This window comes from Rhamphochromis sp. 'chilingali' (assembly GCF_963969265.1).
Source record: "Rhamphochromis sp. 'chilingali' genome assembly, chromosome: 13".
Lineage (NCBI taxonomy): Eukaryota > Metazoa > Chordata > Actinopteri > Cichliformes > Cichlidae > Rhamphochromis > Rhamphochromis sp. 'chilingali'.
In genome coordinates, this window is record NC_137940.1 from 13558800 (window position 1) to 13586418 (window position 27619).

Genomic DNA, 27619 nt, shown 5'->3' on the forward strand with positions numbered 1-27619 from the left:
TCCTGATATGGGTGGTGCTGCAGATGCGGCTGCAGGAATGAGTGATGGCTTTCTAAAAGGGTTGTGGGCACTGCACAGTGTCTCGTCTTCTGGTTTTACTAAACTGGCAGTTGAGTTCTATTCTTCTGACTGTTTATATTTTGTTTTCTTAAATCTCTCAGTTTACAGACACTGTTTTTGTCCGGCGTCTGGACTTTTCTTTTCTCACCACTGCTCATCAGGAGTGAGTTTTAATTTCACTTGCTTGATTACCCATCTTATTTATGTATTTACTTATTTTTGTTTAAGTAATATATACACAATACAGCTGCTATCACCTTCGCTGGTATTAGAGACGAGAGTGGTTGCTCACACGCCCTTCTACTTTCGGACTATTTCCAAAAGCGGTGTGAACTTTACGAGACGGAACTCGACCGTTCTCTCAACTCACCAGCACGTCAGTGAACAGCAGTAAAAGAAAAAACACAAGAGGAGCAGCTCAGTCTCTTATTGGACCGTGAAAATTCAGCTTGCTCCGTTAATTAAAACAATACACACACATACATTCACATTCACACTTATTCGCGCGATCGGAACCCTTATCATAAGGGGAGCTGCCAGTCTTTCTGTAGACGAGCTACTTATTCCCTAGACCCAGCTGGGGGAGCTACCCAGAGCTCCAAACCTAACCCACAGAAGTGGGGAGCTTCCAGTCGACGAGCTCCAAGCTACCAGCCGACGAGCTACTTTAAACCCACAGAGGTGGGGAGCTTCCAGTCGCGACGAGCTACTTTCGCTATTTTAAATTCCCTGAATTTAAAATACGCTTTTACGCAAGATTGTGTCAGTGTGTCTGTATCTACCTGGTCAGTGTCGCCGGGTCTGGTCCACCTCGATCGGGCCCCACCACCGTGGGTCGCTTTCTAGAACGTTGGCCAAGACTCGAATTTAACGCCCTTGGTCTTTGACCACACACCTAGTGTGTGGGCTGTCGACAGACGAACAACGTGGACTGGTCACGGAGATGGGACACGATGGAGGCGCTCCGGCTCCGAAGGACCAAGAAATGTTGGGGGAAAACTCTGTAAAAAACCCAGGAGAAATAAAGACACAATGAGACAAAGTTACTTTCTTTATCAAACGTGTACACGGGTGAGCTGCTAAGAACAACTCACACCATGCACAGTGGCTTGGTAATTTTTATAGGCACAGAGCACAGAGACAGTGAGAACAGGATAACAAATAATAAACAGATAAAATAAAACAACTCCATATATGGTGCTAGTCTCGTCAGCAGAGAGCTAGGGAAGATAAAACAATCTAAAACAATATGTCCCAGAAACAAGTCTAAAAAGATAATTCTAAACTAATCTAACCATAGGCAGAGGGCAGACAAAAGGCATCTTTGTACATTTAAAAGAAGGTAAAGAAACATAGAATCATTTTTCCTGTAACATCTACAAATGCAAAAACTGAGCGAGAGGGGCTGCTATTGTGTGTGTGTGTGTGTGTGTGTGTGTGTGTGTGTGTGTGTGTGTGTGTGTGTGTGTGGATAATAGCAAACACTGAAATACATTTTTGCACGCAGGAATGAATTTTGTTCACTCAAATTTAGCTTTTCTTCGCTAAATTTCTCCTCAAAATGCAACACTTGCACCTGCAAACTTTTTTTTACGTGCGCTCAAATTTTTTTTACGTGCGCTCAGGATAGTGGCACAAAAATATCACCATAAACCTGCAGAGTTTCACAGGCTGTAAGTTTCTGAACTTAAAAAAAAAAAAACAAGTAATTTCCCCATGGGGGATCAATAAAGTATCCATTATTATTATTAAAAAAAGAAAAATCTCCAACATTTATTGCCTCGTTTCGTGGAGCAGTACAGGAAGCTTTATTAAGCTGACTGAAAACAATGAGACCTGAACAGATAACTCATGACCCAAACCTGGTTTGATGATGTTTCCCCTCCTGGGCTTTCCTCCTCTATGAGCTCTCCGGCTCAATATTCACTCGCTCTGATTCTCAGGAAATTTCAAAAGCACCATTCAGCCTTTCCCAGCGTTCTCCCTCCTGGGCTTTGGATCTCGGTCCCTGCCCGCTTCATTATGAGCAGAAATGGCTTCAAAAGGAATTTCTGAGCAGCGAGAGCTCCCTCACCTGGGTTTGGTTCAGAGAAACTTCCTGAACATACGAGGCGCTATTCATACACCTGATTACCCGGGAGGACTGAGCGGACTGTATGAGTGTACTCTTCCACACCTCATCAGTATTCTCTGTCAGCTTTCACACCTGTGGGACAGGAAATGCGTGCTCACCTTCAGACCTGTTTGCTGCCATTAATTTCTTTGCTTCTGCATGCATGCGCTTGGAATCGGCTCCTTTCAAATGAAAATGTGTGAGCATGTGGATGAAAAGCTGCCAGGGTGAGAAGTGTAGAATAGGAAGAGGTGATTTGTCACTCCTGTGTGATGAGGAGTGTCAGTGAACACACTCCATACACAGTTGGTGTTTCTGCAGTGACACAAAATGCCTGAAATGTCAGTTTAGGCTTTTATCGCGGTGAGAGAGCAGCAGGGAATCCTGCTCACAGTCTCATTCAGCAGTCGTCCCTTTGTTTTATTAAATTCCACCAGTGTGGGTCTGCGGCGGGCGAGGCTCTGAGGTTTCTGTTGCTCACTTTGCTCCACAATCAGAGCGGAGGAGGCGATTTACAGAACTGAAGAAAAGGAGAGCTAAGCTGTCTGCGTTCCAACCTGCAGAATGAGCTGGTGGTGGCATTTGATCACTCTGGAGCCTCTTAGATGAGGTGTTTTCTGTCCAGCTGGGAGGAGCCTGGGCCGTGCTCAGGAAACTCTGGGGAGATTATATTTATTTAGGAACAACTGAGAATTGAGAAGGCTGTGATGTAGGGTTAGCAAGCCTACCCCATAAAACCCAAATTCCTACGGAAACATTGAAGAGGCTTGGTTTAGAAGGAGGACCTTCACACTGAAGACTAAGGACTTCATATGGTGAGGAAGCAACAGGACTGAAAATCCTTCTTTAAGGAAGATCAACATCAGTGCATGGGAGGAGGAAAGGCAGGCCACAGAAAACATCCGTGGGGTGTCCTGGTTTGTGTGTGTCTTTGTCCATTTCATCACAAAGACTCACACACACATGCGTGAGTAAGTAGGTGTAGGGACAGCTGCCCAGAGGAGCTGGATGGAGGTGCCGCCACCCAGCTGTCAGGCACAGAGGGAACTGTTATGAAGGGGGAAACTATTAACAGGGACCAGAACAGTTTCTCTGTCATGCTGTAAACGTGTTTATTTTAACAGTCGGTGGGAGCTCTTGCTTGGATGGTCTTCGTGTGTTTTAGTGTTTGAGCAAATGCTCACGAACACTGAATGGATGATTATTAATTTTCATATTTGGAAAACAGTCGCGTCTCCCTCAGGAGGAGTTTGCAGCTTTTTCTCAGTGCTGCTGAATTTTGATCAGGTGCAGGGCAGACAGTGATGAATATGTCCAATACTCTGAGGACGACATGAGTGAAAATGTAATTACATGTCTCCCAGGTTGAGTCACTATTTATCCCCAAAGAGAGTAAACAAAAGTTAATGCACTTTTATGCTAAATGTGAGAGCATTGCTCCTGATAAACATCGCGTTAGTGACATCAGCTTTTAGCCTCTCAGACTCTTGGCCCGTTTAGCCAGCCTGATTCTGAGCAGTCTGAACTGCTGCCTTTCATCCTCCCAAAATTCTCTCCCAGGTGCTGAAACATCACCTGCAATCTGCAGACTGTTAAAGACCAGCGTTCCTTAAAAACACTGGATTTATATCCAGGATGTGAGGATGCACACTCTCTGTCAAGTAGCTCAATTGGACAGGTATGCAGTTTCCTGGCTGTGCAGCTCTTCTCAAAGCCAAGAGTCAGTCCTGATGCAAGGAGCCTCTTTGAGTTTCATACATACCTCTGTTGTCCCCGTCCAAGTGAAGACACGCAGGATCACAAGTGTGAGCAAAGCTGAAATCCAGCCCCGATTCACTCACTTTAATTAACATAGCACCAAATCACAACAGCAGTCATCTCAAGGCACTTTGTATTGTAAGTTAAAGACCCCACAATACTACACAAAACCTCCACAATCAGACCACTCCCTTTCAGCAAGCACTTGGCAACTGTGGGAAGGAAGAACCATACAGGGAAAGGGGTGTGTCCAAGGGTTTTTCCTTTTTTTTTTAAATTGGAAACTTCTATTTTAATGTTTGAAGCGCGTCAGATTGCTGAGTTTTCCTTCTTTGGCCTGAGCTCGGCCTTCTCCCTCTCTGTCTCGGTTTGACACCAGCGCTGTAGTTTGCCTGCGTGCAGTCGCAACACACATCACACGCTGCGGGCACTCTCCAGTTTATCAGCAGCACTGACAGGATGTGATATATAGAGGCGTGAAGCACTGATGCTGCAGAGCTGAAGTCTCTGAGGAGCGGGATTCGACTTATGCTGCGCTGGTGCTGTAAAAGCCCGAGTGCATCATCTCCCTCACACGGCTGCCATAAATCACACCCAGAGTCACAGGAACGTACATGATACAGAATAAAGACGAGCAGCACAATTCAGCCCTCAGCTCCCTCCTTCAGCCCCGTGGGCTGTCATTAATCCATGAGAAGAGTCCTGCAGGTCCGGCCCCTCCGATATGAATCACTGCTGAAGCTTTTTACTGCCACAAGAAAGCAGAGAGAACATGCGGCAGCGATAGAGAGCAGTGCAGCATCACCCAGAGGACGGCCTGAACGCTCTAGAGGGCTGCAAATAAAGACAGGAGCACGCCGAAACAGACACAGCAGCTATCAATAATGCCTCCGGTGACCAGCGAGGCCAAAACATCCATGCTCCTTGGAAGTTGGAGTAGCATGGTGTTACATGTAGAAAACATGACCTGGCTTTGGGAACGCTGAGCGTGCAGAAACTCTGAGAGGATGCTGAGTGCACAGCATGACACAGTGAAGGACCTTTGACCCAATATTTTTGGCATTCATTCAAAATCTGAAACATAAGTCACAGCACGAGCGCCTAAACGAAGGAAGATGAATTTAAAGCATTTTGAGACTTTTTTCTAACAAACTACAAAACACTAAGTGATGGAACCACTGAAACGAATCTGAAAGGAGCATTAAATGTCAGAGCTGCTTCCAAGCAGGATGTCGGTGGTTAAATAATGTTAAATAATGTTGTTTCTTCATTTAACAGTTTCTTCTCCCCAGAAAGAAAGAAAATAACAAGTCAAAGGCTTACACTCAAAAACTGAGTCGGACGTATTCTTCTCTGGTTTTCGTGCATGTGTCTCACTGACCTTTGTCTTCCTCCCTCAGTTGGCCGGCGGAGACCTGCTCTTCAGGTACAGATGTGGAACCACCACCCCTGCCTCACTGCCGATTGGCTCTCATATGGTGTCAGACGGTCGCTGGCACAGCGTCCTGCTGGAGGTCAACTCCTCCTCGCTGAGGCTGACCCTGGACGGGCAGCATCCGGTGTCCGCCTCCTCAGTTGAGCCGTGCCAGATGCTGCGCTCCCATGGAGCGTTGCTCTTTGGTTCTCCTCCAGAGCTCCACCAACAGCCACATAATTTCAGCGGCTGCCTTGAGGGCCTGGAGCTCAATGGGGAGCCAATCAGAACAGGCGACTCGGCGGAATGGAGGGGGTCAGGGAGCAGGAGGGTGTTTGGGGTGTACCAGTGTTGCAGCGGGGGAGGAGCCTGCGACAGCAGCCCTTGCAAGAACGGAGGTGTCTGTGAGGAGGACGCCACGGGGGGTGAGTCGCCAAAAACTAGATTTTATTGAAAGTAAAAAAATAAAACAGAGATTTCGAGATTGTGCACAGAACTTCCTGAAACAGACAAATGTCCACACTTCAGGGCCAAAGTCCCGAGTCCAGCTCAGGGCTCTTACATCATTTAGTTTCCTCTCAGCCTCCAGTTTAGCCCGCCAAAATAAAAGCAGGAAAAATGTGCCAAAACATAAGGAAATACCACACAGTGTGTGTTCCTTTATCATAGTTTAATTAGTGTTTTTGTTATGATGACTTAATAAAATTAGATTAAAGCAAACAAACAAACAATGTGAGCTCAGTAACTAAAGTACTAAAGGAGAACAAGTGAAGTACCACAGGAGGAGGAGATGGACCGACGTGCGGATTCAGCAGGAACCCACACCCATTGGAGCTGAGGTTCTCCTCAGGAGGTTCAGCTCCATGTGTCCTCCTCTGCTCCTCCTCTGAGGAGGATTCGAACTTAAAAAAGTTGCTGTTTTTGCCCCTGCAGTCATTTTTATCTCATCACTAGAAGGAAAAAACAAAAATTTAGTGCCTGCAGGTGGTGGAAGTTAAGCTTTTAATGAAGAATCAGCCTCAGTACAGCTGCAGGGCAACGTTCAGTTTGCAACATTTTATGAAACTGTTGAAACAAATATGATTTTTTGTCTGTCCCCATCTCACAGCGTCGTAGCAACAGTCGTCTCAAGGCACTTTATATTGTAAGGTAAACACAACATTAAGGAGAAAACCCCAACAATCAGGTGACCCCATCTGAGAGACCGGTTGGGTAAAAACGAGTGTATCAACATGTCAATCATAGCATAGCCCCACCCTAAATCCTCCCCTGCTTCCTGTCGTTTACAAATCAGGAAAGCTTTATTTTTATGACTCGCAGATTAAGACAAATACAGGTGTATGTGCAGAAGTCAGTTTAGATTGTAGATTAGACACATGATAATGGAAGAGTCGTGATCTCAGCCTGTGTCCTTGATCCCTGCTTCCTCATCCTGGTGGCTTCCCTCTCTGATTCTGGCTGATGAAACATGATTTTTGCTGCCTTCTCAATTCCACGTGCTATTTTCTGCCAGTTATCCGTGGGAGAATAAAGCTTGCACGATTTTTCCCTTTAAACATCAACAAGGTGCTGCACTCTCCGGCCGGACCTTGCTGACCTTTGCTTTGATTATTTCGTGCCTGTAGGGGAGACTCGCTGTGGCTTTGATCAGTTGCTCTTGTCTCAGATGTCTGGGTGTTTTATTTGCTCTGCAGAGCCGCGCTGCAGGTGTGCAGGACTCTTCCACGGCGCCCGATGCGAGCTGACCGACAACCCATGCGCCTCCCAGCCGTGCACCCACGGCAGGGTGTGCATGCCCATGGATCAAGGTTACCTGTGCAACTGCTCGCGTGAGAACCCTGAGGCAAGGTAGGCACATGTCCACACACACACCTCATTCACCGATGCTTTTAACCATCACAGCCACTTTATTAGGTACAGTGGAGCCTGCCTTTGCCGTTCAAATCAATGTAAGCACAGAGTGTATCCTTATTCTTCATAACTTCTTCATCTGGCCCCAGCCCTGAGTGATGGAGATCCATTCCTGTCGCATCATCCTCTTTATAGTGTGCAGGTTTGTGATCATCTACTTGACTTTTAAGGACTGACCAAACTAAAAATGTCCTCAAAGACCAAACAAACAGGCAAAAGTGATAACTACTTAACTCAGACAAAGGGTGGAAACCAAAAAGAGAGACCAAGACTCAAGTGCATGAACTAAGATCCTGCAACAATAATCCAGAAGAGGAAAGAGAAAATTCAACATCAAGGTCCTGAGACCATGGCAACAAGCTCTTTGAGCATTAAAACGTGATTGGCTGATTAGATATTTGCTTTAGAGAGCAGCTGCTGCACATGTGCCACTGTGCAAAAAGCATTGTGTTTTGGGTGATATATGCTCCAGTGATAACAAACTAGTGTTGTCACACAGCAAGTCACTGAAACTAAACTGAAAACTAAACCTTTGTAATGGTCACTTCAGAGTTGGAGACCAGGTCTGCAACCACTCACAGTCAGCCGCCGTCTTCAAAGTGACTTCGGTGCATCGAGACCTTCATTTTTACCCTCGAGTTCAATCAGGTTACACCCAGTCTGCAACCCGCTGAGTCGAACCCCTGATTGCATTGCGACGGGGTGCAGACTGACTGCAACATGTTGGTAAATGTCTGCATTTATAAGTTAGATGATGATTATTTGCAAACCTTCAAATTTGCCAATCTGTCTGAGAGCGACTGCAGTCACACTGCAACTGATCTACTTCTGGGCTTTTTTTTTTTTTTATAGAGCAGTGAAACTAATAAAAAAAACAACTAAAATTGACATTTTGAGGGTAAACTGAAACTAAAGATATAAACACGAACCAAAAAACCCAGTCTGACACACACAAGCTCACCCCCCCCCACAGAGTTACGGCCATATTTGCATCTCCTTCCTTTCATTAAAGCTGCTTCGATCCCCGCGGCTCTGAGCCACCGTCCCTCTTCCAGGTGGGTTTGGTTTAATTCGCTGAATGAAAAATGGCTACTGCTGGATGGTAGTTGCAGGCGGCGTACTTTTGCTTTAGGAAAACATGCAGAGATATTTTATCAAGCTGTCACCAGCGTGTGTGGTGGACAGCAGCACACAACAGGACATTTTATTTAGAGTGTCCAAAGACATTCAGAAACGTTCCTCTGGTCTCCAAAGCAAAGTCTTCCTTCAGATAATAACAGGAAACATGTTTTTCTCTGCAAAGCGCTGCCGGGATACACTCTGAGTGAAGTAAAGCGGGGGACCTGAGCACCGGGGAAATAAACTGAGCTGCGGGCACATTTATGGAAAACAGTGTGCCGGCTTTGTGTGAGTGCTTCCGCTCCAGCACTCAGCAATCAGATCTGTGCCAGCAGGGTCTCAGGGTGGTGTTTCGTGCCCATGCCAGCTTTGAAGCTTATAGGATCATCACTGATTTAACCTCCACCTCTGTGCTCCTCTCCGCTAATGAGCGCTTGTTCAGACAGGCTTCAGGACCAAAGAGTAACCTCTGGAGTTTGGGCAGTCTCATCAGCAGAGAAGTCCAACTGAGGAGGGACAGGAGCTGCTGTGTGTGCGGCTATCACCGGAATCTTTTATCATTTTTTCATTTCATTTCCAACATAAATTCTTTTTACAAAGTTAAAAACTGTGGACACAGTCACATGAAATTCAGGTCCTTCTGAAACTAAAGCTGATATTTGCTCTGTGAGCTTTTGGGATGTAAAAGATCAGAACAGGACTGAAAATCAGTCCAGAGGTGCCCGAGGAGACGAAACTGAATGTGAGGTGTGCAAAGTTTAAATGAGAGTTTTGGTTCTTTTCACTCACAGTTTGCTGTTTTTTGGAATATTTTAGTTTTCCATCCTCTGAAAGTGCTTTAATGTTCCTCCCTTTAACCTTTTAGGTGCCAAGACACAGGCTGTTCACCCAACGAGTGTCCTCAAGGGTTCGGCTGTAAAGTCACTAATGGTGCCATCTACTGCGAGCCACTGCCTCTGGTCAGTCATGACGACAGACACACATGACCTTAATGTTCTTTCTTCTTCAGTGGCAGCAGATCAAACTTTAATCATTTTCCCGTTCTTCAGGTCAATCCATCGTTTGGATACATGGAGATCATACAGATTGGTGCCGGTGTGCTCGGATTAGTCTTCTTGGTCGGCGTCTTTGTTTGCATCAGGAAACGACATGTTCAGCAGAAGAAGAAAAAACCCATCTGCGTCCAGGACTCCAACGGGTAAGAGTTTTTATTTCTGAAGTTATTCGTCAACATATTCCATCAGATCTTATTAAATCTCTAACGTCAGCTGCTTCACCTGCAGGTACTTACAGTCCAGTCTGGCCAAGAGCCTGAAAGCAAACTCCCAGGAAGTCAACCCCATTGAGATGAGCTCGCTGGTTGGTCCAACCAATGACCTCGACCACACACCGTTCAGATCGCTACGGCCACGCAGCCAGATCGGTTCGTCGGCGGGTGGGTCTCCAAAGACGCAGGGGCCGGTCGTGTGCAGCGTTGCTCCCAACCTTCCTGTCAGGCCGCCATCGAGCTCTGATAACGACTCCATCAGGAAAAACCACTGGGACCTGGACTATGAGGGTGAGTGTTGGTTTGAATTGGGGGACTGGGAGACTTTCTGATGAAACCTCAGCATGCTCTTGGACATCTGATTGTGAGCATTAATAATGAGAATAAAGCAGGACTATCAGCAGCACTCATGCAGCGCAGAATGTCATTAGAGCCGACGCTCCTGGGGTTTATCGCAGTGATTCTTCTAGCTCAACACGAATAGACAGAAGGATGACTCCACTAAAATTCAGTTTCGTCTGTGATCCAGACCCTTCAAACATTTTCAAAAACTCCTTCAGGACCTAAAGTGTGCGATGTTTGCAAACTCTTCCGCCGAACAGGTGAACTGTTCTGCGTTTCACAGCTGTGAGCCGCATTTAGACAGCCAAACACTGAGTGCATTAAAAAAAAAGGAGGAAGCAGGGCTATGAGATGATCCTGGTATCAGATGGAAGCAAAAGGTCTTTTTGAGCAGCCACCTGTCCCACCAACTGATGTGATCCATGAACGTTTACCCACAATACACTTTAGGGATTTTAACAGTGCTGCACTTTACATCATGCAGCATGGACATCATGCATCTTTGGTCTGAAGGTGTGTTGGATTTTGTTGATAGAGGAAACAAAAAGACAGCATAAATGTACGAGAGAAGGCGTTTGGACAGGCATGCAGATAACACCGGCATCCTTGCTGTGATCAATCCAGGGAAGCATGGAGTCTGTTTTAAAGAAGACTTGACTTCAGGGCAATAATTAAAGCTCTGACTCTTTAATAAGACGGCGTTGGAGTTTCAAATAATCCGACTGGAAAATCGTTTGGAGAGATGCCATCTAAGTCACAGCAGCATTTTCAGTCCTGACATATAGAAGGTCAGAAGAGACGCTGTAGTCACTCGATGTCGCCGTAAACACGCAGTTAATTGTGATGTGCAGTGCTGCATCATGTGAAACGTGCACTGTCTGTCAGTACACGGCACTGATTAAACTCTGGGAGATGAAACATTCAATGAGGCGACAGGAAGTGATAACATCGGGAAGCGATTTTTCTGTTTCACTGCTGTGATCACGTCACATCTGCCTCCTCACTGTCTCCACGTCTCGTTCTCGTTAGTACTCTTCCTTCAGTTAGCACCTCTCAGGCTCCCTAAATCTCTACAGCTGTCCCGGGGGTTTCTCCGAGCAAACGTTATACGTGCACATTAAACATGAAGCTGTGTTTCCACCAAGCTGCTGAAAAACGAAGTAACAAAAAGCATCCACAATAGACCGCCATGTTAAATGCTATCTACTGCTAGCAAACACTGAACAGCGTTTCATCGGCGACCTGGAGCTCACAGGCAGCAACATTTATGAGCTCTATCAAAATAAAGGACGTTCTCTCCTCGTCCAATCAGCTGCTGTCACTGACGACACTGATGAGCTGCAGTTGTGGTTCAACTTTACCAACACAGCATGAACCCAAAAGTGGTGTTTCCCCGGAAATAAATTCTATTAACAATCATAAAAAAGAACTTAACAATAAATTCCTCAACAACAGTTAAATGTAACTCCTGCACGTTGTTCTGCTTACTGGTTTATATGGAATATAAATAATCATATAAAATAGCTGCTGTGTGGTCCGAGCAGCTCCAGTTTCAGGATTTTATTTGGATGTTATTGATTGCATGGTGCACGGTGGTTAGCACTGTTGCCGCACAGCAAGAAGGTCCTGAGTTCAATTCCACCATCAGGCCGGGGTCTTTCTGTGTGGAGTTTGCATGTTCTCCCCGTGTTTGCGTGGGTTCCCTCCGGGTACTCTGGCTTCCTCCCACCGTCCAAAGACATGCAGCTTGTGGGGATAGGTTAATCGGATAATCCAAATTGTCACTAGGTGTGAATGTGCGAATGAATGTGAGTGCGAATGGTTGTCTGTCCCTGTGTGTTGGCCCTGCGACAGACTGGCGACCTGTCCAGGCTGTACCCTGCGTCTCGCCCTATGACAGCTGGGATAGGCTCCAGCGCCCCCCGCGACCCTGGAAAGGATAAGCGGAAGCGAATGGATGGATGTTATTGATTAGCAGGTATCTGTTTCTGAGTGATGTTTGACGACCAGTCTAAGTGGAAATCACATGAAGATGTGATGTGCCAACTTAACCCCACCATCAGTGTCACACAGACTGATATTCGATGATGTTTAATCTGCGCCTGGTTTTAGTTCAGAGAGTCCGCGTTGGTTCTGTCCCGTTTGCACACCTGAGCTCAGGTGTGGAGCTGTCGTTGTCCTCTTCTGAACTTTTTCATGAAGCAGTTTGAGTAATTCAGCCTGTGAACAGCTCAAACAGGTGGCCTTTATTCTACTATGAAAAGGATTTTCATAGTAGTGCAGGTCTTTATTTTCCTGCTTTGTCGCCGTGAGGCTGGCCGATAAGATAACGCTCCTGTGTGAGGCCAACGTCTGCTTCCATGTTTGTCTCCCTCTCCTGCTGTCGTGCTCATCTGTCTGTAAGCGATCCATACCACCGAGCTGTGAGTCCTGCGTCCGTGGTCGTGTTGCTCAGACAGATGAAGAGGCAGATTGGGTGTTTGTCATGCCATCGCTCCTCAGGCAGCACCCGGCTGGCAGGTCGTTCGTCTGTTCAACCTTACGAGCACAGGAAAGGACACGTTTCTGTGTGAGCCGCTTCATTCGTTGTAAGACTTATTGTTAATGGTGACGCCACCCGAGGCTGCCGAGTGACCTCCATATCAAACTCTTCACAGGATGATAACATGATTTCTGAACTGAGTCAGGCCTGGCTTTAGAACAAAGGACTGGCTGTGCATCCGTGAGGGAGGTCTCTGCCTCACCCTTGGAAAAACCTGGAAATTGTTCTAATGATCATCAAACCACGACTTTATGGGCATATACTCAGGTGTCAGAGCTCATCATTAAGGGTGCTGGAGAGGTCATCGAATGTTGTCTTTAAGGGGTAAGAGTCCAGTCTGGTCCTAAAGATGGTCAGCATGTGTTCGCGAGGACTGCTTCAGGTTTAAGCAGCACTAATGTTTGAGTTGATACTTCATTTTAATTCTCCATCAAGATTTTATGCTTGAATGAGGATTAAAGCCGCCACTGCTGGTGTGAACACAGCGCCGTAATCTTCCAAACATCATGAGCTCGCTGCTGATATTTGATGTTTTCATTTGTTTTCTGTGTTTCTGGATAAAATCTCAGTGAAAGTTTCCAGCAACACTGATCTGTAGTTAAATCATGCACACAGTGGTAGATGGCAGCCCATTCAGCCCTGATATGGGATTACCGCCTTGCCCTTGGTCAGCCTTTCATTTGTGTGATTTGGAAGCCTCACAGAAAGCCTCCAAAGGGGAATTTCATTACTTTTAATGGTCTTTTCAAGGCTGTTTGAATATCAGACTTTACAAAAACAGCTACAGGGAAACTTTTTGTCCCCAGTTCTCGAATCTTTCCAGCTCAGCAGCAGCTAACCCTAAACAAACATGATCTGCCCACTTCAGGCACAAATACCCATGGCGGTGAATTCTAACACCAATTACAATTTTTGCTTTTACACGTCATTTCACTGATTATAAATAAGGCCCAGAGGCTCTGGACTTTCATCACACATGTGTAAAGAAAAATGATGCAACTCCCCAACAGGACTTTAGTCTGAAAACATTTTCAGATAGAAAGCTTCCTCTAATTCTACCTCAGTAGGAAACAGAAAGACAAAGAGGGAGCTTTAAAGTGACCTGCCGTCTAAATACAACATCATTTATTAATTTGTCAGTAAGCATCCTAAATTTCAGAAAGTCATCCGTGTGAACCATCCTGTTTATCTTTATACATACAGACATTGTTTCAGTTTCTACAAATCCCAGGCCCTTTGGAGCAGCTCGTGCTGTTAGCCTGAGCCACCGATCGGAGTTACTGAACAAAGACTGTTGGTGTGGGTGAACCGTTAAAGATGCTGTCAGGCTTTCATCGCCGAGCTGTGTTTACTTCATCCTCTCATCAGTCACGTCTCTCCTCTCTCACCTTCCATCTGTGCTTTTCATTTCATCTTCCACCCCCTTTCCCCCTCATCTCCTCGGCTTCTCTCCAGCGTTTCCCTTTTGTCTCCTTTGCATTTCCCTCGCTCCTCTTTTGTCTCATTTTGTCTCTGTGTCTACATGTCAAGCAGCCGGGAGTCTGCTTGGTATTCTCAGAGACCAAACTAACAGCAGGAAATCCTCTAAAGTTTGTCTGAGCAAAGTGCCGAACACGTCTGCTCTGTTACTTTGAGATTTGGGGATGAAGGGCAGGAATATGAAGTGATAATCCTCGGGAAGCAACTTTGTTTTCTGCTGAGCCCTCGAGTCTGCGGGAGTCTCTTCTGGGACGTTTTGGGACCATTTCCTCGTGATGATGATGATGATGATGATGATTAGTGTGTTGGTATCACTGTTCAGAGGTTTTAGGCACAGACTGGCTTTACAGGTTTCCACTTGACTGCAAGGGATGATTTTCTACCTGTTTTCATGACTGTAACTCCTGAGTAAGGATTGACTGTTTTAAGCTATTTAGAAAGCACAAAGGCAGCCCTGTTGAGTTTGTGTTCTTTGATATTTTCTCATTTTTCGTATTGTATGACAGTATGGGCCCAAGCATCTGCTGAAGGCTTCGTCCAGCGAGGCTCAGGAACCCGGGATCAAGAGCCTGTTTGATGGCAGCACTGTCACATCTGACAGTGTGGGCTACTTTAGCTGTCATCAATCAGCTTTCAAATCAATAAACGTGATGTCACGGCGGCTTTGCTGATGTCACTGGTGTCGGGATGATATCACGGCAGCTGTGATGTTGTCACGGCAGCTGTAAAATGTCAGTCATGTTTAGGGGTAAAGGTCAAAGGTCAGGCAAAAGCAAATAAGAGCTGCAACTCTTTAATTCATTATATGATACATTTATACTATTATTATGTGTAAGCAAATTTAATTAATATGTACTCTGTAGTCTATTTCACTGTGTGTATGTGAGTAAGGACACAAGAAAATAATTATTGCATCATATTGATTTTTATTTTTTTTGTATTTTTAGTGTCCCATTTTATGGCTATTTACTTATTATTTTATTTTTTCTAATGAGTTGAGCTCTTTCTGATAAAATGTTAACCTTAATGAACTTTTTTATTAAAATTAATAACATTTTTTTATTATTTATTGTTGAATTAATGATCAAATTCAAGTTACAACTTTTAAAAACTTATCAGTGATTACTGTAAAAATGCAGAGCACATCCAGAGCTACAACAGATTTTTATGGATTTACAGACTTTTAGTTTTTACGGTAATTATTATTATTGATGTTTAATATTAATAATAATAATTATGTGATAATATTATAATTAATAATAAATATGAGGTTTGAGGGCGGTGTTTCGTAGCTGAATTATAGAATGCTTTTTACACATATGACTATGTCTGTGATGCTCTGATGAGTGAACTCCTCTTTGTGGAAGTGACGCCGTGCGTGTGCTCATAACCAGATGTGTGTTCAGAGCGGTGACCTCTGACATGACAGATTAAATGTCGCCGAGTCACCGCTAAGGTTACGTAAGCGGCACGTTTTCCTCTCTCCTCACCGACTTCCTGCTTGTTTAATAACTAAAGTCTGAAGCAGCTGCTGCACATGATTAAAAATCCTCCTGACGGTCACTTTTGCTTGGGATGAGCAACCTGAAATCACCAAATTAGTATTTCAAGGTTGAGACGTAGCTCGAGATTACAGCGCAGAAAGATGGAGGAGCTAATCTTTAAGGTTGCCCTTGAATTGTTTTAATCTTGGCCATAGAGAAGTAAGGAGGATTATTCTACTAAGGAAGTCATTAGACATGTTTCTGGATCAGTCGCCTGCCTCTAAGTGAAATACGGTGACCTGGGGACGCGGAGCTATTCTCACACACACCCACTGAGTGTTTAATATGCAGATTGTTAAAGCTTTTGAAACCCACTTTCAGCCCTGTGTTCAGTGTCAGTAGATGTGGAGAAGTTTCACTTTGATTTCAGCGTAGTAAAGTTCTGACTCCATCCCGGTGGGTGGGGATTTTCAATCCCTCGTTTCCAGCGAGTTGCTGTCGCTGATGATAGACGACATTGCAGTAAATCAAATGTAAGAGCAGGAGTGGCCTGGGTAGTGTTTGCCTGGGACATTTTAGGTGAAAGTTGGAAGTAAGTGATGATTTTCTGAGCTGATTGTTTGAGTGCGAAACCATCAGTAACCAGAGCTCTTCCTCTGCTTCCTGTCCTCAGTCTACCCCGCAGACCCGGACTATTACGGCCGTCCGGCGGTCCAGGATTTCCCTCAGTTTGACATCGTAGAAGACACTTACTCCACCTCCACCATGGACTCCCGCAGGAACTCTAGGTTTGGTGGCTTCCCGTTCCCGCTGGACCGCTGCGACCGCCGTGCACCCCTGCCACCGTGCTACAGCAACCAGAACCTGGATGATTTCCTGGGTCCAGACGGTCTTCCTCTTCCGAGCTCTCAGTGCCCCAACGAGTACACCGCCATCAGCTACTACCCGACCCAGCACACCCGCAGCCTCGACAACGTCACGGGCTACAAGAGACTCAGCATGCGCCTCAGCGTCGCCATGCCCTCATACGCTGAGCAGGCCAGCCCGCCGCCGGCACCGAACCTGAACCAGGCCCAGCCTCAAACCCGAAAAGCACGACAGAACCCACGCAGCTGCGATGGGTCAAGCATGGTGGAGAGTGACTACGGGAGCTGCGAGGAGGTGATGTTTTAAGGTGGTGACATGTGGGCGTGGTCCTCACACGGCAATCAGAAGAGATCAGATCTCTTCGTCGCTCTGTGTGAGATGATCACAGCATGTGGAATGATTCTTCACACACCTCTGATTTGTTAGACTCTTTAAAGTGTTGCAGTCTTGCTGCGCCAGATTAGACAGAGCATCTCAGGATGGCTCGCTCACCTCCGCAGAACAAGTTCAGCACAAGTTCATCTTCTGTTGTTGGGACACCACCCAGGGTGTTCGCTGTCTCGACAGGGCTGTGAAATCATGGACAATATTACCCAGCGGGCTGTGAACTGCTCAGACTTTTGAAAGCTTCAAAGCGGAAAAGTCTGCCTCTCTGCACTCCAAACACACCTCCCACATTTCACCGTTCACACACACTCGTCTGATCAGCCACACAGCTGGAGCTGTGCTGAACACGGACAGCACATCCTGCTGGGTGTGTTCGCTCATATCTGCTCCTAAAAGTGCAGAAACAGGTTTATGGTATGTCTAAGGATTTCAAATCTCAGCGTATTAAAGCACATTTCATACAGGAGAAAGGTGTCGGTGTTTGTTGTTAGCATTCAGAGGGCTGGATCCTCGTTAGAAACATGAAAGCGATTAAAAAAGTGACGTTATTGTGAAGTGGACTTTGTATTTTTAGCTGTAAGAACTCTGTAAACATCTCTTTGTGGATTTCAATGAGTGAATTTGATGACAGTATTTTCCGTGTTTGTGTATCGCTGCCCTGCATGATAAAGGGAACTCTTAAAGTGCAGCAGGAGAGAATCGTCCATGCAGCCATTTTAAATGGATTGAATGAGCAGAGAAGCTCGGAGTGCACGATGCAGCGTTTTTATAAGTGACTGTTAGATAGTGAAGAGTCGATGTTTAGTTTAGTTTTGTCAAATCAACAGTTTGACCTTTTCTTTTTCCCAAAGAACTGAGCAGAGACGACTTGTTTCTAATAACACATAGAGTTGGTCAGTTCATTGTCAAACTCCCTCCTGCCAAATTACGTGTGAAGGTTATGATCTGAACTGCAGGAAATTACAGAGGAATATTTGGATGTGAGCAGCTTCAGTTAAAAGCTGAAATAATTGTTAATTGTGACTCACAGACTGGTTGTTTCAGTGTTTCTGCTTAGTTTTCAACTCTGTGGTAGCCGTGGCACTTTGTGAAGATAAAACTCTCAGGATTCGCACTGTCCTCCTGCTACCTGCTGGTGCACCGACCACTTCTTTGATCCTCAAAACTCCTAAGTGGTCATCCTCAGCCTCTCCTCTCAGCTGTGTGCAGTGTGTCTGTAAGCTCAGGTTTTAAAAACTCAGTGTACCTACAGCACACGGGGAGCTCATGGTGTCCCAGAGACCAAATATTTGAAGGCTTCAGAAAAGGCGAGCTCACTTTGTTGCGACAGCTGGAAGAAGATCCTCATGGATCATTTTATTGGAGCTGAAAGAATCTGGATCTTTTGTTTGATTTCAGGGATGGAAGGACAGAGTAGAGCAGGTTAAACGATGTCCAAGCCTGAAGTTTTTTTCAATGAGCTCCTCCAGGCGGTTTGTGGATTCCAGGACAGAAGATCAGATCTGGGACACTGAGTCAATCTGGCTGCTGTTTGGTCAGTTCATGTTTCTGTAAACGATGAAGTGCCGGCTGAATATGAGCGCTGTGTTTACCGCTGCCTCCAAAACGTGCCAAGGCTGCAGATGTAAAAATCAAAGCCTGCATAAGCGGCGTATGTGGTGAGCTCTCGGAGGCTGGGGAGATAAACAGTGCACGAGAGCAGCACTTGTATCTGGAACACGGCATTTGTAGTAACGTGAAGGCGTTAGCAGACGGTGATTCGGGCAGGGCTGGTTCTTAATGTCCTGACTGTCCAACCTGTCCCATCTGGCACCATAATGTCAAATTGCCAAATCAAAGCACGCACACTCCACATATGATTACATATTACTCCTGCTGAGCTTTGGCTTTTGGAAGAATTCGGGTTGAAACAGAGACATGGCTACCACAGTGTGATTGTCTCATACTTTTGTTTATGTTACGCACAAAAACCAGGGGCAACCTAAGGGCCAGCCGTGACTAAGGCTGAGGATGTGTGTGTAGATGTGTTATGGACATGATCCTTCTCTCACTGGTGGTTCCACTGTGAGCTCTTTCCCTTTGTTTTGAGTCCTTTGTACAAAAGAGATCCCATAATCCGCTCGTGTCGTGCTGTACAGTCTGTGCCTGTGTGTTGCTGTGCTGAATATGAATCACTTGAATGTATTGACATGTGTTGTTTGTATTCATTTCATCCATAAAGTTTATTTTTGTACCAATGTGGGCATCCCCATGTTTTGCCCTGATGTTTTTCTCTGAGAGATTTTATTAAGATGCTGTCTGTCCATTTGTTTTCCAATATTGTAAAGAGAATATGAATAAAGATATTATCTTCTGTAAACACCGACCATATCACGCTCTGTTCCGGTCAGAACAGGCCAGGTGGAAAAACAGCCCTCATCAGACAGGATTAGTGTTATCACAGGAATTTGATCTTCACATCTGGAATGCAGCACGATGATAAACTTTTACTGTTAAAACTACTAAAATCTCCCCATTCCTCTTTAACAGGGCAAGTGGTGTCCCCCAGAGGTCTGTTCTAGGACCTTAAACCTGTAGTCAAGTTATCAGTTCAATTATATTTTGTTTAAATAGCAGCAAATTGCAACACCAGTTGTCTTAAGGGACTTTATAATGACTTTATAATGTAGGGTAAAGTCTCAATAATATCCTGATGCATGCTCAATCATCCAGGTAAGGATGATTCTGTTCATCTGGACGTTTTCAGTGGGAGAAACATTTCGTCACTCGTCCAGGTGACTTCTTCAGTCTCAGCTGACTGCAGTTTTCCCCAACCTTATAAACAGTGCTTTTGCACAATGACTAAACTAGCACCACTGAATGAACAATGGGCTGGGAGGTCATTTCCATGATCATTAATATGCAAATTGTCATGACCATTGATCAACAACCACTGATCAAAGACCAACGCTGAGGAACGCTGGTTTGAGCGGGCAGTCAAGGTCATTTACGGGAAAAGGGAAAGACTGAATTGAGGAGGAGGCCTAAGGGTACATCTGTCACCATCTGTCACAATGCTGTGATTGCAGCCATTCCCCAACTCTCTGTGAATGTAACTCATGGACATTGATCAACGGGCTTTGATCAGTGCGAAAACCTAATTGTCTCTCAGCAGTTTGTGAAATACCTGTTCAGTTCAGCTTGAGCCAAGATGACTAAAGCTGGGCATACACTGTGCGATTTGTGGCCCATTTTGAGACATTTTTCAGTCATGCGACCATTTTGGGGATCGGCCTGAGTTTTGCCTTAATCGTGTGTCGTGCATTGTGTAGTATACATGGGGTAATGAGAAGCGATTAACACCTCACAACCAGCTCCCGATCAGCAATTGTACGGTCATAAGAAAATCAAACCTGTTTGAAATCCTGGGTGCCCCTCGTGAGGGTATCGCACTGTTGAAGCAGTGCCATGAGCCGATTTAACGCAACCTCTCACGCTGTGCATGCGCAAACAGAAATGGAAGTGAGAAAGATGGAGTAGCACGGCAGTGCAGCGTGTGATCTGGACACAAGCGATGGAGGCCCAACTTGTAGAACTTTGGCAAGCTCATCCGTGCCTTTTTGATGTGGTCTCACAAAATTATCACGACTGCAACAACCGTGAAAAGAGTTGGATGGATGATTGTAATGACCACGGCAGACCCAACAACATGAACATGCTTTTAAGCATCACTTTATTGCACACACTATTTAGTCAAGGGAGCTTGCAAAGAAAAGCGTCTGGACTTCTTTAAGTTTCTTGAAGACGTTTCACCTCTCAGAGAGGTGCGATGACCTGGATGACTGAGAACCTTCACAGACGCACGCTATTTACACTTTTCTCACGGATGCTGTGCACACTCGGCTGCAGTTCTCCTGCTGCCAGCCACACACATCAATAACAACAACATGATAGGACTCAGTTCAGCCTTTTAACCCAGCGCCTACCCTGCAGCGGCACCGCTGTTCACACCCCGCCGCATAATTGCTGCTCGATTGCAGCTGCCTGGTCAATGTTTTTCCTTAGCAGTTTAGCAAAGTTGGTGGTGTGAGTGTGTGTGTCTGTGTGAGTGAAAGACAGAGAGGGAGAGAGAGGGAGAACGAGAGACAGATTTTGTGTTAGAAGATTTTGTAACACTTCATGTTACCACTTCATGTTATTATGCACGCACAGAGTGAGCAATCAGGTCACGTCAGAGCATCAGGCCGTATAGTATGAGACTATGCATTGTGACCTATGAACTTCTAACCCCTGCGATTCAGTTGTACAGTTTGAGCAGGAGCTGAATAACGTGACTAAAAAAATTGCAGTGTAGGCCCAGCTTTAGATAAACAAGATCACTGCACAGGAAGCAGAACTGTCAGTTTCTCTAGTTGAACCTGTGGAGGGATCATGGACTGCCTGCAGTTTGCTTACAAGAAGGTGCTCTTCACAGGTTCACCTACAGGAACCATCGCCCAGCACATCCAATCATATTCCTCGTGGAGGCGTCACACCACACACCAAAGAAGAAAGTGCAACAGGGCTCGCTTTGTGAAGAATTAGAGTAGTTTCCCGGAATGAAAAGTGCATTCATCTAGATTGTTAATGGAGCGTGTTTAAAGACATGAAACGCTGCAAAAACAAGCAGAAGCTGCAATATGATGATGATGAATGATTCCCCACAGACTCAGTCATGTTCCTGAAATGATTAAAGACACGTAGTGAAGAGCAAACGAGATACGAGCACCTTCGTCTGCAGACTGAGGCTGTGAGAGTGTGATGGGACGACAGCACGTTGAGAGATAAATGCAAGACAGCATGTGCATGTTTTAAACTCCCCTTTTAAAACAAATGCTCTTATCTGGCCGAGTCTTGACATTACCTGATAAGGTGTGTCTGTTTTGGGTGAACCTGCTTTCAGCTACTTCCACTTCAAGTTAGTGACTCCTGTTTTCTAAAACTACAGGTGAAACTTCAGCTGATATTGTGTGCACTCATTATCCATCTATGTCTGTCCATCCGTCCATCCGTCTGTCCATCCGTCCATCCATCATTTAATCTGTCTGTCCGTCCATCCATCAATCCAACCGTCCATCCATTCATCCAATGTCCGTCTATCCATCCAATGACCATTCATCCAACCATCCTTCTCCAGTCCTGAGCACTCATGAGCTGAGGCGTGTGTTCCGGAGCATTAACACCAGGAAGGCGGCCGGGCCGGATGGAGTGCTGGGCCGGGTGCTAAAAGACTGTGCTGCGGACCTGGCGGACGTCTTCACCTCTATATATAACACCTCGTTGTCCTGTTCACTGGTACCATCCTGTTTCAAAGCAGCAACCATCGTTCCCATCCCAAAACAGTCAAATGTCACATGTCTGAACGATTTCAGACCTGTGGCACTCACCCCCATTCCCGCCAAATGCCTGGAGAGACTGGTCATTAAACACATCAGAGCTGCTTTTCCACCATCCCTGGACTCGCACCAGTTTGCATACAGGGAGAACCGGTCAACCGAGGATGCGATCGCCACAGTGCTGCACACATTACTGAAGCACTTGGAACACAGGAACACCTATGCACGGCTCCTCTTTGTAGACTACAGCTCGGCTTTTAATACCATCCGGCCATACAAACTCCGTCCCAAACTCCACCAACTGGGACTTAACTCCTCTCTGTGCAACTGGATTGTGGACTTCCTCACTAACCGTAGACAGAGTGTCAGAGTGGGTAAGAACACCTCTTCCACCCTTGTGGTCAACACCGGTGCCCCTCAGGGGTGTGTTCTGAGCCCTCTGCTATACACTCTCTTCACCCATGACTGTATTTCCTCCTGCGCGTCCAATCTCATTGTTAAGTTTGCAGATGACACTACAGTGCTCGGACTTATATCCAACAATGATGAGACAAACTATAGGACAGAGGTGCAACAACTAGAGTCATGGTGCCACGACAATAACTTGGTCTTAAACACCAAAAAGACCAAGGAGATCATTGTAGATTTCCGGAAGAGGGGTCATAACAACCATCTGCCTCTCTTCATTGGCAGTGAGGCGGTGGAGAGGGTGAGCAGTTTTAAATTCTTGGGGGTAACTGTGACCGAGGACCTGTCCTGGGGCAACCATATCACCTCAGTTGCACGGAAGGCCCAACAGCGCCTCTACTACCTGAGGAGACTGCGGAGCGCACACATTCCCAGATCTCTGATGTTGAACTTCTACAACTGTGCCATCAGCAGCGTTCTGACGTATGGATTTCTAGTGTGGTTCCCCAGCTGCACCAAGGCCGATCAGCAAGCACTCCAGCGGGTGGTGAAAGAAGCTGGCAGAATTATTGGAACAAGTCTGCCAGAGATCAGTAATATCTTCCCCACTCGCTGTCTGAGGAGGGTGCACAGTATCCTGTGGGACCAACATCACCCTGCGCGCCACCTTTTCCATCTGCTGCCCTCAGGGAGAAGGTACAGGTCTATACAGGCCAGAACATCCAGACTGGCCAACAGCCTGTATCCACAGGCTGTGAGGCTCCTGAACTCTCTGCCCCTCTCTCACGGACAATAACCATATCCAACTTCTTAATAGCAATGAACTGGTCTGCATTGGTGCATCATATCTTTATTCTCTTCCCCCTCCTGCCCCCCCCCCTCTTTCTTAAATAGATAACTATCATATCTGATATCATATCTCACAGTACAATAATATTGAATGGGTTGCATTGTTGTATTTTGTCATGTTTCTCAGGTCTTTGTCTGAATTTCTACGAACATTATTGCTAAGGATTGTCTTATTGCATTGGAGTCACACTGGGTTAAATATGTACACTTGGGTTTTAAGGGGTATTTATTATTTTCTTCTTTTTTTGGGTTGTATGGAAGCCCCAAACGCAATTTCATTGTTCTTGACAATGACAATAAATAAATACTACTACTTTTTCCAGCCGTCCATCTATCCAACTTTCCATCCATCTGTCAATCCGTCTATCCGTCCGTTCATTTATCCGTGCATCCATCTATCCGTCCATCAGTCTGTCCATCATCCATCTGCCCGTCCGTCCATCCATCATTTAATCCATCTGTTCATCCATTCATCCAACCGTCCATCCATCAATCCAACCTTCCATTCATTCATCCAATGTCCGTCCATCCATCCAACTGTCCATCTATCGTCTATCTGTCTGTCCATCCATTCATCATTCAATCTGTCCACCCATCCATCCATCCATCTGTCAATACGTCTATCCATCCGTCCATTTATCCATCCATCCATTTATCCGTCCATCAGTCTGTCCATCATCCATCTGCCCGTCCGTCTATCCATCATTTAATCCATCTTCTGTCCATCCATCCAACTGTCCATCTATCGTCTATCTGTCTGTCCATCCATCATTCAATCTGTCCATCCATCCATCCATTCGTCAATCCACCCATCCATTCATCTGTCAATTCTTCTATCCGTCCATCCGCCCATCCATCCATCAATCATTCAATCAGTCTATCCATCCATCCATCCATCTGTTATTAAGTCCTTCCACCTGTCAGTCAGTCCATCTGTCCATCTCTCCATCCATCCCTCCATACTCAGGGCAGACTGCACAAATCACAGCAGCTGCATTCTGTGGAAGGTTTTATTTCCGTGGTTAATTCTTTCTACAAAGAGTAATCTTACATTTAACCTCCACACATCAAGCTGCTCCGTCTGCAGTGCAGCAGAGGCTTTCCCACCAGCTGTTTGATGCCCACAGTTTCCTGATTATGTCATCATCCTGACAGCCTGACATGATCTGACTGATTACAATGATGATGTTTCAGCGCCAAATCACACAGACCCCGAAACACTTGCTAATGACTAAGTATCTCCTCAGCCAACAATTTACCCTGCTTCCTTAGCATAATGAGTGCGATATAATACTTCATATAAGAATATGACTCTCATTATTCCTGGTGAGGAAGGCCACAACCTTCCTGCACAGGACACTGCAGGAAACCTGGGAATAGGCTGATTGTTCCTGAACAGTGCAGCAATGTGAGAGGAGGTAAAAATGCTGAAAATCTGCTGGTTAAAATTTTATATTATACAGTGGGGCAAAAAAGTATTTAGTCAGCCACCGATTGTGCAAGTTCCCCCACTTAAAATGATGACAGAGGTCAGTAATTTGCACCAGAGGTACACTTCAACTGTGAGAGACAGAATGTGAAAAAAAAATCCATGAATTCACATGGTAGGATTTGTAAAGAATTTATTCGTAAATCAGGGTGGAAAATAAGTATTTGGTCACCTCAAACAAGGAAAATCTCTGGCTCTCACAGACCTGTAACGTCTTCTGTAAGAAGCTTTTCTGTCCCCCACTCGTTACCTGTATGAATGGCACCTGTTTGAACTCATCATCTGTATAAAAGACACCTGTCCACAGCCTCAAACAGTCAGACTCCAAACTCCGCCATGGCCAAGACCAAAGAGCTTTCGAAGGACACCAGGAAAAGTATTGTAGACCTGCACCAGACTGGGAAGAGTGAATCTACAATAGGCAAGCAGCTTGGTGTGAAAAAATCAACTGTGGGAGCAATCATCAGAAAATGGAAGACATACAAGACCACTGATAATCTCCCTCGATCTGGTGCTCCACGCAAGATCTCATCCCGTGGGGTCAAAATGATCATGAGAACGGTGAGCAAAGATCCCAGAACCACACGGGGGGACCTGGTGAATGACCTGCAGAGAGCTGGGACCAAAGTAACAAAGGTCACCATCAGTAACACACTACAACGGCAGGGAATCAAATCCCGCAGTGCCAGACGTGTTCCGCTGCTGAAGCCAGTGCATGTCCAGGCCCGTCTGAAGTTTGCCAGAGAGCGCATGGATGATACAGCAGAGGATTGGGAGAATGTCATGTGGTCAGATGAAACCAAAGTAGAACTTTTTGGTATAAACTCAACTCGTCGTGTTTGGAGGAAGAAGAATACTGAGTTGCATCCCAAGAACACCATACCTACTGTGAAGCATGGGGGTGGAAACATCATGCTATGGGGCTGTTTTTCTGCCAAGGGGACAGGACGACTGATCCGTGTTAAGGACAGAATGAATGGGGCCATGTATCGTGAGATTTTGAGCCAAAACCTCCTTCCATCAGTGAGAACTTTGAAGATGAAACGAGGCTGGGTCTTCCAACATGACAATGATCCAAAACACACCGCCCGGGCAACAAAGGATTGGCTCCGTAAGAAGCATTTGAAAGTCCTGGAGTGGCCTAGCCAGTCTCCAGACCTCAACCCCATAGAAAATCTGTGGCGGGAGTTGAAAGTCCGTGTTGCTCGGCGACAGCCCCAAAACATCACTGCTCTCGAGAAGATCTGCATGGAGGAATGGGCCAAAATACCAGCTACTGTGTGTGCAAACCTGGTAAAGACCTATAGTAAACGTTTGACCTCTGTTATTGCCAACAAAGGTTATGTTACAAAGTATTGAGTTGTATTTTTGTTATTGACCAAATACTTATTTTCCACCCTGATTTACGAATAAATTCTTTACAAATCCTACCATGTGGATTCATGGATTTTTTTTTCACATTCTGTCTCTCACAGTTGAAGTGTACCTCTGGTGCAAATTACCGACCCTTGTCATCATTTTAGGTGGGGGAACTTGCACAATCGGTGGCTGACTAAATACTTTTTTGCCCCACTGTATGTCTTGTAGAAAGACATAACCGGTGGACATATGACCCAGAGCCAGTAAAAATATGTCAGCCAGGTAGGTTAGCCAGCTGCTTCTCTAGTTTCTCAGCTACGAATCACAGCTTTGAGCTGGTGAAATACACTGACTGTGGAAGTGTGACGGGCCCGGGCAAGGGGAGGTAACATGTAGAGAGAAGAATGATGGGATTTTGTCAACGATCCACATCACTTCACTTTTCATGGTTAAGTTGGAAAGAAATTCACATATTTGAGCTGCGGTGATCAATAACTCATAAGAAGCATTATTAGAGCATTATTAAAGGATCAGCAACAGCTCTGAATCTTCCTCTGAGCTGGACCGACAGCACTGGAAAAGAGCACAGACACAATCGGTGATAACTTTGTGTTGATACATTCTTACATTTGGTCCCATCAGTTTCTACTGTAGTCACTGAGTTTTTAATTTTTTGTTCCAATTTTTTTTTTAAATGACCAGACAAAAGAGTGATGTCCCGCTAACTCACCGTGAGGAGGAGATGTGCCCTCTCTGCATGGATACATTCAGTCTCTGGACTGAAGTTTCCAAACTAAGTTATTCTTCTTTTCTGTTTTACCTGACGAGAACTCTCCTACAGCAACATGAAACACATCTTCCTAACGTATGTATTTTGGCTGACACTTTTCACAGTACTGAAATAATACTTTGAGCACTGTATAGCTTTCAGTGGTTAACTGAAATACAAATACTGACAAAATAACCATCATGCAATATGGCGAGACGATAGCGAAAGCTAGCTTACACAGCAAAATAAACAGCGCACAGTTCACCTCTTACAGTGAACAATGACGGACTAAAAGTAACACGAGTTTTGTGCATTGTAATAACCTTAAACAGGAGAAATAGTAGTGGGGGGGGGGGGGGGGGGGATAAATGAACATACTTGACACACAGCTTTCGCTTTCACTCGTCTGTATTGAATCCCTCTACTGGAGACTTGAGGTATTACCAATGGATCAACACCTAAAAACCTCAATGAATCGAAGTAATGTAAAGAACAGTGACCAAAGTTCCTCCACAGTGAAGCAACAGACTGGAAACATCACTGAACTTATCATGAGGTGGACTCTTCTCTGCCCGGAGTGAGGTACAAACTCTCTGTCACATGACTGTATGAGCATGTGTGTGGAAACAAAATCATATACACTATACT

General features: G+C 45.5%; 1 protein-coding gene across 2 annotated transcripts in view; it reads left to right on the forward strand.

Moving 5' to 3' along the window:
- The window catches only part of fat2 (FAT atypical cadherin 2), a 101466-nt gene extending 82372 nt beyond the window's left edge, over positions 1-19094 (forward strand). For both annotated transcript variants that reach the window (XM_080901632.1, XM_080901631.1), the window contains 6 exons: positions 5332-5770; positions 7040-7193; positions 9241-9334; positions 9425-9573; positions 9659-9933; positions 16163-19094. In XM_080901632.1, the coding sequence (XP_080757758.1) occupies positions 5332-5770; positions 7040-7193; positions 9241-9334; positions 9425-9573; positions 9659-9933; positions 16163-16662 (1611 nt within the window). In that variant the 3' untranslated portion in view covers positions 16663-19094. The remainder of the gene's footprint in view (positions 1-5331; positions 5771-7039; positions 7194-9240; positions 9335-9424; positions 9574-9658; positions 9934-16162) is intronic.
- Positions 19095-27619: the final 8525 nt, after the last annotated feature.